This window comes from Vicia villosa, linkage group LG7 (assembly GCF_029867415.1).
Source record: "Vicia villosa cultivar HV-30 ecotype Madison, WI linkage group LG7, Vvil1.0, whole genome shotgun sequence".
NCBI lineage: Eukaryota > Viridiplantae > Streptophyta > Magnoliopsida > Fabales > Fabaceae > Vicia > Vicia villosa.
The window spans coordinates 112,770,141-112,784,802 of record NC_081186.1 but is presented as its reverse complement, the minus strand read 5'-3'; the positions used below and the strand labels follow the sequence as shown (position 1 = coordinate 112,784,802).

Genomic DNA, 14,662 nt, shown 5'->3' with positions numbered 1-14,662 from the left:
ATGGTGCATTAGCAAATTAGGAGTGAGATCCAGATCTTAGGGCAAGGCCCACACGCGCCGTCCATCATGGCATCACCACCATTATTTCATTTTTTCACTGTATCAGCATTTATTATTTGTATCATATGGTTTTTATGTATGAAACGTGACATGCTGAGTAACTAATAGGATATCAATTGGTCAACAAGTTCACTTAAATGAATAAGACAAAAATACTATCCCAGCCAATCACTGCAAGCCAACGAGCAATTCAATCATTTGGATATTGATGGAATAACCACTAAATAGGAAAAGGAACCAGTAAGATCATGCCACGTAGGATGACGGAAAGGCAACAAATAAAACTCACAGACGCCGGAGAGCCACCTCCGGTCGTCTTCCCCGGCGGCCCTCACGGTGGCGCCCGATTCATCCCGCCCAGAAATCCACGAAACCGATGCCATTCGACTCGGAATCTGATGCTGATTCCAAATCTCTCATTATATTCCTCTAATTCTAACTCTATCTTGCAAACCGAATATCACTCTAGAACCCTAACGTGATGAGTTCCATGGAAAACGCTAGGTTATCACATCAAATTGTTCCTCGTAGCATACAAAACTCACATGTGCCCTTAAAAGCTTAAAGAAGTCAGTTGCTCGGACCGAAACCAAAACTCAAGCATTATAAAGTTGCACACAACAAGAATGCGATCAGATAGCCACAGATGCATATACTTCTAACATGTTTCACTACGATGCCGAGAAGGATTTGAATGTTTACCTGTTGACGAGTCTTGAGTCAAGCTTTGAAGAAGACTTCCCTTGCTCCTTTGAGTCTCGAGGATGGCGATGAGAAGCTTCCAAAGGAGTATGAATCCCTGAGAAATGAGCTCGGAGGGTCTGTGATGAATCTTAGAGCTTGCTGGAGATCTTGCTTCACGAGTTCAAGGAGATTAGATTGATCGAGGCTGGCAATGGTGATGATCAAAGTTTGTGGAGACGGTTGCGGTGAAGGTCTTGTTGTGGTTGAGGAGTTTGAATGATGAGGGTGGATGAAGATGGTGGGAGCGATTATGGTGGTGGTGAAGGTGGTGGTGAAGATTCAGAGTTAGTTACAAAGGTGTAACTAACTTCTTAGAGAGATAGAGAGAGAGAGAGAGCAAGGGGAGAGTGATGAGAGAGTGAAGAGAAACTGAAAACCGAGAGAGAGAAAAAATGAATCCCCTTGGATTTGTGAAGGGTTTTGGGTTATATAGAGTGAGGTTGCATGGGTGTTATAGTGGGGTAACATATAGCATAGTATGGCTCATGAGGCTTACTAAACAAGTTGTTGCAAAATAGCAAGTCCAAGCATTGCTTTCACGTGTAATGATCACTGCATGGCTGGTTATGGAATTGTGGTGGATTGGTGCATGGTTTGGCTGCAGAATGGCATCGCATGCATTGCACTTGTGATTTGCCAAGAGGTCCACTCTATGTTCCTATATCTCCATCTATGGTTCACCATTTGCATCAACCATATGATCAATGTAAAGAGGACATGGAGGTGAACATGAGGATACCAAGACTGCATCTAATGGGCCTTTATATTCTTCTAAAATTAGTTCCAAAGTCAGCACGCCACGTGCTCGATGAAAAGCATGCGCGTGACTTAGGATCTTGGTTGGCACTTCTTGCAGCGTATACTATGGCAAGGGCTTGACTTTGAGCATTCATAAATGATTCATTATTCACCCAGGTGACCCAAATCTTGTTGCATTACATAGAAGACATGGCAAAGAGATGAAGCATACCAAGTTTGCACTTGTAGAGTTCTTGCATTGCCCTAGAATTGGCTTCAAAGTTGGCACGCCACGTGCTTGATGAAATGTGTCACGTATGACCAGAATTGTGCCCAGCTTCATGACTTGCATAAATGGATTTCTTCAATCTTTGAGCTCTTATATCTCTCAAACCACGCTTCGAATGAAAATGTTCCAAACTATAAAGTTGTAGAGAGCTATGATTGGAGCATTTTTCATGTTGTGACTTTTCTGAGAAAATGGCTGTTGACACGTGTAATCTGATGCTGAAGTGGACTGATCATCAAGCTTTTAAGAGCCAAAAAATTTTCTAAGTACAAAACTTTCCTTTTTTTGATTATTTTATATTTTTGGCAACTTTTGTCAAACTCCCGATTTTATTCATTCCTCGACATTTCTTGATCGATTTCCCACCAAAAGCCGATATTCGAATAATTCTTCCGATTTTGACCCAAAAGTCAACTGTCCTGATTTTTCTGATTATTGATGAAATTATTGATTAAATCTCCTCCACTCACATCCAGTCAAACAAACACATCCACACGGTCAGTATGAGAAGTTTTCCACACATAGAAGCCGCTTCTGATTAAATGTTGACCAGAAAGTCAACTGGTTGACTTTGGTCAAAGAAACCCTGATTTAAAGAACCAAATGATTTGCAAGCTTGTACCCTCTAATCAATGCCCTGATTTGAAGCAGAGAGGCACCCCGATCCAGGAGGACTTCAATGAACATAGCACCACATGGTTATACCTCAGTTTCCTCATTCTTTGATCAAACTTCTTTGCAATGGAGCCTTTTCTTGCTAGCCTTTGAATAGTACCCATGGTGTGGATGCATGCATGTGGATTATGACCTAGATGATGTAAGTACATGAATGCAAAGCCTAAGCCAGTTAGAAGTAAAGGGGTAGGACAAATTTGGGGTATGACAGCTGCCCCTATTTAATCGTCTTAAACCTGAAGGTGAGATTGGCGTTAGCCTTTCGAACATTCAAGGTAGAAGAAGGTTAAATATCAAGACCTGAAATTTGTCCTGAAGAAAAGATAGCGTGAGTGTTATTTTTGTTTGATATCTGCTGGGGAAAGAGATTTTTGTTTTTCTGATGGAAATATTTACAACGGGTAATGGGTTCGAATGGTGGTATCCGGTGATGTGGTAATGGTGCCGATACAAGGTTCTCGGAAAAGGTGGTATTTACATGGAAATGATTGGGAGAGAAGCAGGTTTGACAGAAAGATAAGGTGACATAGACAATTGTTTTGAGGGAGATACAGACGAGCATCAAAAGGAGGTACAGACGAGTATTGAAAGGATGACACATACGAGCATCAAAAGAGATACCGACGAGCATCAAAAGAGATACAGACGAGCATCGAAGGAGATACAGACGAGCCTCAAAGGAGATACAGACGAGTACAAAAGAGACACAGACGAGCATCAAAAGAGGTGCAGACGAGCATCAAAGGGAGATACAGACGAGCATCAAAAGGGATACAGACGAGCATCAGAGGAGATACAGACGAGTATAAAAGAGACACAGACGAGCATCAGAGGAGATACAGACGAGTATAAAAGAGACACAGACGAGCATCAAAAGAGATACAGACGAGTATAAAAGAGACACAGACGAGCATCAAAGGAGATACAGACGAGTATAAAAGAGACACAGACGAGCATCAAAGGAGATACAGACGAGTATAAAAGAGACACAGACGAGCATCAAAGGAGATACAGACGAGTATAAAAGAGACACAGACGAGCATCAAAGGAGATACAGACGAGTATAAAAGAGATACAGACGCGCGTTTGAGAAACTTGGTAGATGGGCTTACTGGGGATTGGGGATTGGTGAAACCAAGTATCGGCACCATGGGTAGAGGAGATTTGTGATGTAGTAGCAGATATCAATCGGGGTTTGTAAGGACAGTTTTAGGTGGGGGATGTATCATTGTCTTGATTGAGGGACGAGCTGTATTATCTGACTTATGCTTTGTATGCATGTTTGGATTTTTCTTTAGCATGATGCTCCATTTTGATGGATATGCCACGCTTTTGGGGATGCAAATGCTATATGCAATGGATTCTATATGCGAAGAGTGCCAAATAAAGGCATTAGTGAGGGAACCGGAGAGTAGGATCATTGGGGTCCGTTGCTTGTGATCTTGAGACGTCATTGTGGGTGGGTGTTGGAAGCTTCATGGTGCCAAAGATTATTGGCAACTGTGTGGAGGATTAGAACATAACTCTGTTGGGGAGGAAGTGACTTTGCTCGACTTTCTTTACATCCTAAGCTGCTTGGGGAATCACGAGTTTTGAGAGACCGCTCTTCGTCTGCCCTATGGAAGGGGGATATGGACCTTTTCATGTGCTCCATGCTTACCAGTACTGATGAATTATATTCTGGGACTTTCATGCGGGATGATGATGACCTTTGTGACACGTCCTGAGTCAAGATGATGGCTAGAACCTGCAACCTGCACAGAAAACAACGTTCGGATGCAAATGGTGCCCCTTCGAGCACTTTTATGTTTACGTAACATCATGTTTCGTTTTGATTTTGTGATTATTGCCCCCCATGTTCTCAATGCAATGTTTAATAACGAATTAAATCACACCTCGCATGCGTAAAATGAAAAGAAAGAAAGAAAGCTTTTGCATCAAAAGATTATTTCATTGATGGAGTGCCTGTGAACAGGCTTCTGTACACGGAAGCAACTCCTAAATGAGGTAGTTGCGAAAAAGAAAATACAAACGCAAAGAGCGAAATGGCAAAGAGAAATGCTCGGATTTCCACTAAAACTGATATTGCTACAGTTCCCATATCCTTGATCCTCTCAACGCTTTGCTTCAGAAGGGTAGCGGTTGGATTGATCTGTCCGTTTTGCCAAAGGCATATAGTGGTCTTTGTGAAGGATATTCAGACTGCAGCCTCTCGCTTTTGATCCCTAACTTTTGCCTGGATCGCCCTTTCGGGTTTTCCATCCAGCGGGATACCCCTTTTTGCCTAAGTCGCCCTTTCGGGTTTTCAACTTAGCGGGTTATTCTCTTTTGTTTTATCCCTAATTTTTGCCCAAACCTCTTTGGTTTGCCGGGATGCCCTTATTTTTGCCTAGGTACGTCGACCTAGCGGGTCTTTTATGCGTAGTATTTTTTGACTGAGTCTGAATTGACTGGAAGCGGAACGTCTTCCCCATCCATCTTTGTCAAGATTAAAGCCCCACCTGAAAATGCTTTCTTCACAATGTATGGTCCCTCATAGTTGGGAGTCCATTTGCCCCTTGGATCGGTATGAATTGGCAAGACCTTCCTTACGACTAGGTCACCTGTGTGGAATTCTCGAGGCCGAATCTTCTTGTCATACGCTTTCTTGATCCTCTTTTGGTACAACTGGCCATGGCAGATAGCAGATAGGCGTTTCTCCTCAATTAGATTGAGATGATCAAGCCTCGTTTGAACCCATTCTGTTTCATCGAGTTTGGCGTCCATCAGGACTCTCAACGAAGGAATTTCCACTTCGACAGGTAATACAGCCTCCATGCCGTAGACAAGAGAGAAGGGAGTTGCCCCAGTTGAAGTACGAACAGAAGTTCTATAGCCATGCAAAGCAAATGGCAACATCTCATGCCAATCTTTATACGTTCTAACCATCTTCTGGACAATCTTCTTTATATTCTTGTTAGCAGCTTCGACGGCGCCATTCATCTTTGGCCGATAGGGTGATGAATTGTGATGTTCAATCTTGAACTCTCCACACAACTCTGCCATCATTCTGTTATTAAGATTGGACCCATTATCAGTGATGATCTTGTTTGGAATCCCATATCGGCATATGATCTCTTTCTTGATGAAGCGAGTAACGACTTGCTTGGTCACGTTCTTGTAAGAAGCAGCTTCAACCCATTTGGTGAAGTAGTCGATAGCAACAAGAATAAATCTGTGTCCATTTGAAGCTTGCGGCTCTATCCGTCCAATCATATCTATGCCCCACATAGCAAAGGGCCAAGGTGATGTCAGGACATTCAGAGGAGTCGGGGGAACATGAATTCTGTCAGCATACACTTGACATTTGTGACATTTCTTCACGTACACATAACAATCACTTTCAATCGTCATCCAGTAATATCCTGCTCGCAAGATCTTTTTGGCCATAGAATGTCCACTGGAATGAATTTCCCGCATGATCAGTTCTGCTTCGTGTCTATCCACGCATCTGAGCAAAACTGAATCATAGTTTCTTTTGTACAGGACATCTCCTGACAAGAAGAACTTGGATGCTAACCTTCGAAGCGTTCGCTTATCACCAATCGTAGCATCTTCGGGATACTCTTGCTTCTCAACATACCTCTTGATGTCGTAATACCATGGCTTTTCATCATACACATCTTCAGTAGTGAGACAATGAGCAGGGAATACATGGGCAGGTTCCTTGTAACGGAGGATCGTTATGTCTGGTACTTCTTTAGGGGAGCTAACTCTGAACATAGCCACCAAAGTAGCCAAAGCATCTGCCAATTGATTTTCCTCTCGGGGGATGTGATTGAAAGTGATTTCCTCGAAAGCGGGCAACAACTCCAAGATATAGTCCCTATAAGGAACTAAATTGGGGTGTCGTGTTTCCCAATCACCTCTTACCTGATGTATAACCAGGGCAGAATCCCCATAAACCTCAAGGATCTTGATCCTCATATCAATGGCCGCTTCGAGACCCATTATGCAAGCTTCGTATTCTGCGACATTGTTTGTGCAATCAAAGCATATTCTAGCTGTGAAAGGGATGTGGGTTTGACTAGGAGAAGTCAAAACTGCCCCAATACCATGGCCCATAGCATTTGATGCACCATCGAACGTGAGAGTCCATCGCTCCCCTGGTTCGGGTCCTTCATTATCATCCAGTTTCATGATATCTTCATCAGGAAAGTCAAACTTCATCGACTGATACTCTTCTAATGGCTGATGAGCAAGATGATCTGCAAGGACACTTCCTTTGATGGCCTTCTGTGTGACATACTGGATGTCGTATTCTGATAAAAGCATTTGCCATCGGGCTAGTCTTCCTGTAAGAGCCGGTTTTTCAAAGATGTACTTTATCGGGTCCATTTTGGAGATCAATAGAGTGGTATGAGTCAACATATACTGCCTCAGTCGGCGAGCAGCCCATACCAAAGCACAGCAAGTTTTCTCGAGTAGTGAGTAGCGGGATTCACAATCGGTAAACTTTTTGCTCAGGTAATAAATGGCGCACTCTTTTCGACCAGACTCGTCATGTTGGCCCAACACACACCCCATAGATCCTTCAAGCACAGTTAAGTACATAAGAAGCGGCCTCCCAGGAACCGGAGGCATGAGAATTGGCGGCTCTTGGAGATACTGTTTAATCTTCTCAAAAGCTTCTTGACAATGATTATCCCAACGGATATCTTGATTCTTGCGCAGCAGCTTGAAGATGGGTTCACAGGTATCAGTGAGATGAGAAATGAACCTGGCTATGTAATTCAACCTCCCAAGGAACCCTCGGACCTCTTTTTCATTCTTTGGTGCTGGCATATTCTGTATTGCTCTTACTTTATCGGGGTCGACCTCAATCCCTCGTTGGCTCACAATGAATCCAAGTAACTTCCCAGATCGCACTCCGAAAGTGCACTTGTTTGGATTAAGCCTCAACTTGAATTTACGCAAACGAGCAAACAGTTTCTCAAGATATACCAAGTGTTCCTCCTCCGTTTGGGATTTTGCAATCATATCATCGACGTACACCTCAATCTCTTTATGGATCATGTCATGGAAGAGAGTCACCATCGCTCGTTGATATGTTGCACCGGCATTCTTAAGACCAAAAGGCATCACTTTATAACAATACGTACCCCACGGAGTGGTAAAAGTAGTCTTGGTCATATCTTCGGGAGCCATTTTTATTTGATTATAGCCAGAAAAACCGTCCATGAAGGAGAATACCGAATACTGAGCAGTGTTGTCGACTAGCACATCAATATGAGGCAGAGGGAAATCATCCTTCGGACTTGCCCTATTCAAATCTCGGTAGTCGACACACATGCGTACCTTTCCGTCCTTCTTAGGAACGGGTACTATGTTTGCAATCCAAGGAGGATATTCACACACAGATAAGAAACCAGCCTTCAACTGTTTTTCAACTTCTTCCTTGATTTTCAAAGCCATATCAGGTCGAGTTCTCCGTGGTTTTTGTTTTACCGGCGGACATTCTGGTTTGAGAGGTAGCCTGTGCATAACTATATCCGTGTCTAAACCAGGCATGTCTTCATATGACCAGGCGAAGATATCAACATACTCTCGAAGCAACTCAATCAACCTTCTTTTTACATCACTTTCCAAAGCGGCGCCTATCTTGACTTCTCTCTTTGCTTCTTCTGTACCGAGGTTGATGATTTCTATGGCTTCCTGATGTGGCTGAATAGATTTCTCTTCTTGTCTCAAAAGTCTTGCCAATTCCTCGGGGACTTCACAATCTTCCCCACTATCCTCATCAGCTTGGTCAATTGGACTCTCAAGGATATTAAGACGTGGAACTGTAACATTATCATTTTTGATGGAATTCGAGCCAGATCTGCACGATGGATGATTTATGCCTTAGAATGCAACACATAAAAAGAAAAGGGAAAAGAAAAGCTTTGCCATCTTTTGAAAAAGTTTTTAAAGTAAAAAACAAAAATGAAAGAAATGGAACAGTAATTGCATGCGAAGATATGATTTTCATTCAATATTAAACAAATTGAAACAACATGGGGGCCCTTCTTTATACAAGCGGTCAAAATGCTTAGGGCGAAGCATATGACTTATCGAAACAAGAAAATTACATCTCCATAAAAGTGACTCTGGGGACGTCCAAGATAGTCCAATTGTTGAGCTCCTGTCCAGGCGCAGCATGGCAAATGAATCTGGAGAGATCTTCTTCATCATCATCATCCACGGCGAGAACCTGGCTTCCAGAACTGGTGCTTGCACTGACGAACACTTGAGAAATGGGGGGAATCACCTTCTTTCCAGGAATTATGCTGAGCTGAGTAGAGGAAGATGGTTGATACCCAAGGCCATACTTGTCTCGCTTCTCATGAACATCAATCAGCTTGCCCCAGGCACTATGGGGAGTACCAGCTTCTAAGAAGGCCTTAGCATCATTCAGAGACGAGAGGGGTGCTCCGAGTTCTTTCTTATTTTCAACCACGGGGAGTTTATCAACCGACACAATCTCTAAGGCCTGAAAAGGTGTCTCTTGTATCTCTCCCTCCACTTCAACATAACGGTATGACGCCAGATTATTGACGATCAAATCCTCTTCACCAGTGATCACAACAATCTTGTCATTCACAACAAATTTCAAACACTGATGGAGGGTAGATGTCACAGCCCCAGCAGCATGGATCCAAGGACGACCCAAGAGGCAAGTGTATGAAGGACTTATATCCATGACATAGAAGGCAATATAGAACATGTGAGGGCCAATCAAAACAGGCAGATCAATTTCCCCTTCTACGGACCTTCTGGAGCCATCAAACGCTCTGACACTCATAGTGCATGGTCTCATCATAATCCCATCCATACTCAGCTTAAACAAAGTGGTCTTGGGCATCACATTAAGAGAAGAACCGGTATCAATCAGAACTCGAGACAACACAGCATCCAGACACTTGACGGAGATATGCAACGCTTTGTTGTGTGCTCTACCCTCAGGTGGAAGCTCATCATCAGAAAAACCCAAACAATTACCAGCAGTAATGTTGGTCACAACCCCTTCAAACTGAGGCACGGTAATGTCTTGAGTAACGTGAGCGGAAGCCAGAACTTTCATCAGAGCATCACGATGAGCTTCAGAATGCACCAAGAGAGACAAGATGGAGATCTTGGCTTGGGTCTGATCAAGTTGGTCAATCACTTTGTAATCACTTTTCTTAATGATCTTCAAGAGTTGCTCGGCATCTTGTGCATTACGTGTTACAGGAGGATCAACAGCAACTTGCTTTCCTTTTGCTTGTGTACTAGCCTCTTTATTGGTCTCTTTAGGAAGTGGAGGAGGGGCGGCAAAGATCCGACCACTACGGGTAATGCCACTAGTGCCAGTAATATTAGTGATGTTCGAATTACCCACTGGAGGGCAATCATATTTCTTCCCTCGAATATACACGGCATTATAGCTCCAAGGGACAGCCTTAGAATCATTCACAGGAGAAGGAACAAGAGACGAGGATGGGGGGGTCGAAGGAGCATTTGGAACCTGAATAACCAATGGAATCCTCGGAGCTTGAATGACCAAGGGAGTACTCGGAGCACGAATGATCAAAGGAGTACTCTGATTCTTTGACACCTCAGCAGGATGGTAAGGTATCTCTAGAGTAGCCACTTCTTCGACAGGAACGACCCTTTCCACTCTAAGAGCACCTTCATCCATTAGTTTCTGAATTTCTTCTTTCAACCTAGTGCATTCCTCAGGGTTAGAAGAACATTGCAAACAGTAATCATGTAGTTCACACAAAACCTTTTGTTGCATAAGATATCCTCTGATAACTGCTAGCGGCATCCTTACCTCATTAACATCACTCACTAGGATCTGATCATCACATAACTCAATAGCATGGGTCGCACCGGCATGAGGAGGCATAGGATTATTCTGCACATTAGGACCAGTAGGAGTGAACGAGATGAGCTTGTCATCGAGAAGATCCTGGACTTTCCACTTGAATGCCCTGCATTTCTCAATTGTGTGGCCGGGAGCCCCAGAATGAAATTCACAATGAGCATTCGCATCATACCCAGGAGGGAGAGGGTCAGGTGGAGGACCCATCTCGCGGAGTTGCACTAATTGACCAGCAAGTAATTGGGGAAGAAGCTGAGCATACGGCATTGGAACCGGATCTATACGCCTGTCAGGGTATCTTTGCCTCTGTGGACCTCTTTGACCTTGAGGCCTAGGATTCTGTTGACGATTCTGAGAAACAGCAGCTTGTTGTTGTGGTACGAAAGGCTGTTGGGGTGCCATCCATGGTTGTGGAAGAGCAGCAGCATATGCTTGAGGGACATACGGACCTGGAACAGCATAAGGCATCGGATAATAAGGAGGTGGAACAGCAGAATATGCAGGAGCTCGACCTTGGTCAACAGAGGCAGTGCTAGTCTCACCTTCCTTCTTCTTCACAAACCCAGAATACGGCTTCTTACCATTACCACTTGAGTTGCTAGGATTAGTAACACCTTGAATGGTACCAGCTTTGACACAGTTCTCAACCCTCTCACCAATGATGACCACATCCGAAAAGGAAGGAGAAGTATTACTAACCATGTGCTGAAGATACGGCCCTTTCAGAGTCCCCATAAACAGATCAATCAACTCTCGGTCCAATAAAGGAGGTTGGACTCGAGCAGCAAGTTCACGCCACCTCTGGGCGTATTCCTTAAAAGTCTCTTCAGATTTCTGTGACATATTTTGCAGCTGGGCACGGCTAGGAGCCATAGCAGTATTGTAGTGGTATTGTTTTAAGAAGGCATCAACAAGTTCTCCCCAAGTACTGACATTAGACCTCTCGAGTTTCATATACCACTCCAACGGGGCTCCAGTGAGACTATCCTGGAAGAAATGCATAAGCAGAGGTTCGTTCTCAGCGTGAGCGGCCATCTTACGGCAGTAGGAACGAATGTGAGTCTCTGGGCAGGTAACTCCCTTGTACTTATCAAAATCTGGCACCTTGAACTTCGGGGGGATAACAATCCCAGGTACCAAGCACATAGCAGCAGTGTTAAAGCTCGAGGTTTTAGCAACCTCAACAGCCTTAAGGCGTTCTTCAAGAGCTTGGTACATCTTAGCAGTCTCGGTCAACTCAGCAGTGAGATCATGTTCAAGATCAATAACCTCATGGTGGTCGTCCACCACTTTAAGTGTCTCATTAATAGGAGTCTCTTTAGTTTTCACCCCTCCGTCAGCAGAATTGGTAGGAGTATCTTTGACCAAACTAGCGACGCTCTTTCTGAGTTCATCCTGTCCTTGAACGACGGCATGGAGAGTCTCCATAAGTTGGGCCATTCTTTCCCCCATAACATCCATATCCCTACGGAGGGCAGCTTGATTCTGTTCAAATTGTTCCATGATTCTCTCGTTACTCCTGGTGCGGTAAGGATGTAAGAAAGTCAGCTTCGTCGTCGGGAAAGAAATCTGTTGCTGTAAAGGACCCCAATTAGTTTCTTGTGCAATAACCTGAAAAATGCAATGTGATAATGTGAATGTATGAGTGCATGTGTGCATATGATGTGTTGTGTCATTTTCAGGGTATCCAAGATTTAATATTGATCCAGAATAGCTAACAATGTGACAAAAGATAAGTGTCAAGAGAAACTAGTTCTTTTTTATTCATAACAGAAATTTAAACTTGGGCAAGCCATACATTGACAAGATAGTTCAACAAGGGAAATAAAAGACCCCATCCAACAAGTCTGGTGGTGGTCGAAACATACAGACTCAAACATCAATCCATCTGAATATAAAACAGAGGTCCTCCTTGTCTGAAGTGCTCGTCGCTCCACTTCTTAGTTTCATCAAACAGTTTCTTGGTTGCTTCTCGATCTCTTCCTTTAAGAAGGCTTTGAATCACCTCATCTTTGCGAAACAAATGCCCATCTAGCTTCTTGCAACACTCCCTGAGTTCGTCACATCCTTTGCATTCTGGGAGATAATCCTTCTCAGATATGTCCTCCATCATTCGATCTCTGAGCTTGACATTTTCTTCTGTTAGTCGAGTATTACGGAGGTGACTTCCTTTCAGTTGAGTCTCAATTGCCATTCTTTTAGTGGTCTCTTCTTCCAGTTTCTTTTTCAGATTCTTTACTTCAACTCTAGCATCCCTTTCTATCTTGAGCTTATAAGCTTTCAAGTCTTCTCGGTACTCTTGCTTGAGTTTCTCTTCTGCTTCTTTCATGGCCCTTTTTAGGATCTTCTGGTGATCCTCGACAATAACAGTAGTATCTCTTTCACCTTTTTCCGTTCTAGCCCTCTTTTGAACTCTGGAAGATCCTCCCTTCAGCATTTTGGCTTCGTGTGTCAACTCAACTCTTTTCTGGTCCACAAGACAATGTTTCGGTTGCACATCCGACTTCTTTTCGTGCAATTGGGTGCTTTCCATATTTACTGGGATGCAATTCTCAGCAGGTACAGTGGCAATTGGAATCTTAGGTGGCTGCTCGTACAATGGATTAACCTTCGGGAAAGGCAACAGGCGATCTTTAACTCTATTTTCAACCCAATCCGTGTAGGCTTGTTTGGCAACGGCATTCTTTTCACCTAGAGAAATCTGATCACTCGTATGGATGTCATTCCAGGCACTCACCACTTTTTCTAAACCTTTTAGATCGGTTCCCTTCTCAAAGCAAACGGATTCAAATATCTCTTTGTCCGAAGGCTTGTTTTCAAGTGCAAAACCCAATTGACGCAGCGCTAGCTTAGGATTATAATTGATAACACCTTTTGTTCCCATGAGGGGAACATTGCCAAAAGCACCACAACTAGTTATAACCTTCTCTACGTCCATCCCAGCAGGACACCAGACAATGTCATTTCCGGTAAGCCCCATGATCCTTTGAGACCATTTCTGAGTAGAAGTAATGAAAGGACCACTTGTAGGCAGGTGAGACTTAAACCAGGTGTATAACAGCGGCAAACAATTTCTTATGGCTCCTCCTTTCCCATATCGAGAGTGAACAGAATAGTACGTATCGGCTAGCAAAGTAGGGACCGGATTCTTCTCCACAAAAAGACATATAGCAGCCAGATCAACGAACTTGTGAATGTTAGGGAACATTACGATCCCATAAATCAAAACGGCCAGAAGGGCGTTGAAAGCCTCCCACATCTTTTTGTTAGCCAACTCTTGAGCCTTCTCAACCAAGAAACTCATATAGAAACCCTGAGTGCTACCATTCTTCTTCCAATTCCCAAGAACGTCTTCTATGCTCAAATAAAGAGCGTTGGCAATGTTGTTCAAATCAGGTTTCTCTGGGACACACACGAAAGGAACCTTGTGTTGAATCTTGATACTGAGGAAGTGAGAGTACTCCTCGAGAGTGGGAGCCAACTGATAGCCTGAGAAGGTGAAACAACGCAAGTCAGGATCATAGAACTGGAGAAGAGTAGATAAACCCCATTCGTCGACGTGTGAGTCCAAAAGAGTCAAGATGTTTCCATAATTCTCAGTGAACACAGTTTTATTATGACCAGTGATCAATCCACCCAATTGCCCCAACTGAACCAAACCTTCGCGATGGAAACTGTAAGTGTGAGTACGCCTTGTAGCTTCTCTGGTAGCGGTCACGTTGCTAGCCATCCTGGATGAAAAGTAATAACCTCGGATACCCTGAAAAATGGCATGCATATGAGAAATAATACTATTTTCTTCTTTTCTTTTTTCCTTTTTTTTTTTTTTGGAAGGTAAATATGCCATGATGTGAATGATGCAATGGAAGTTTCCCCACATAGGAGAAGTGTATGTTGCCTCTGGATAAGATCGGACGTTGCAGGATCAAAGGTCCGGCATAGGCACAATGAAACCATGAGAACACAAGTCATCATCAGAACAGAACGGTCACCAACGGTACCTGTCATGTATACCCCTCCCCACTCACGGGTGTAGTCTAGGTCAAGGTAGGTCAAAAAAGCCAACAGAGGATTGAAAGTAGGCGTAATCATACGATATTGCCTCTTTCAACCAAGCTCTGTCCGTGGATACATGATCGGATCAATCAGACATACGTCTTCTGTCCGTCATGGCCACTCTATTCCTAGTTCCTAAGGTATCACTCATGGCCTGGGTATTGGGCCTTTTACCTCATAGAACAATCCCACCCAACCTGCAAAACAGAACAGAA

At 43.6% G+C, this 14,662-nt stretch overlaps 1 protein-coding gene across 1 annotated transcript; it reads right to left on the bottom strand.

The window, feature by feature from the left end:
* Positions 1 to 254: 254 nt before the first annotated feature.
* On the bottom strand, positions 255 to 14,121 carry LOC131619998 (uncharacterized). The gene is made up of 2 exons (XM_058891026.1): positions 12,583 to 14,121; positions 255 to 455 (listed from the first exon to the last, which is right to left on the bottom strand). Exons 1-2 carry the CDS (start codon positions 14,119 to 14,121, stop codon positions 255 to 257), a joined length of 1,740 nt encoding a protein of 579 aa, XP_058747009.1.
* Positions 14,122 to 14,662: the final 541 nt, after the last annotated feature.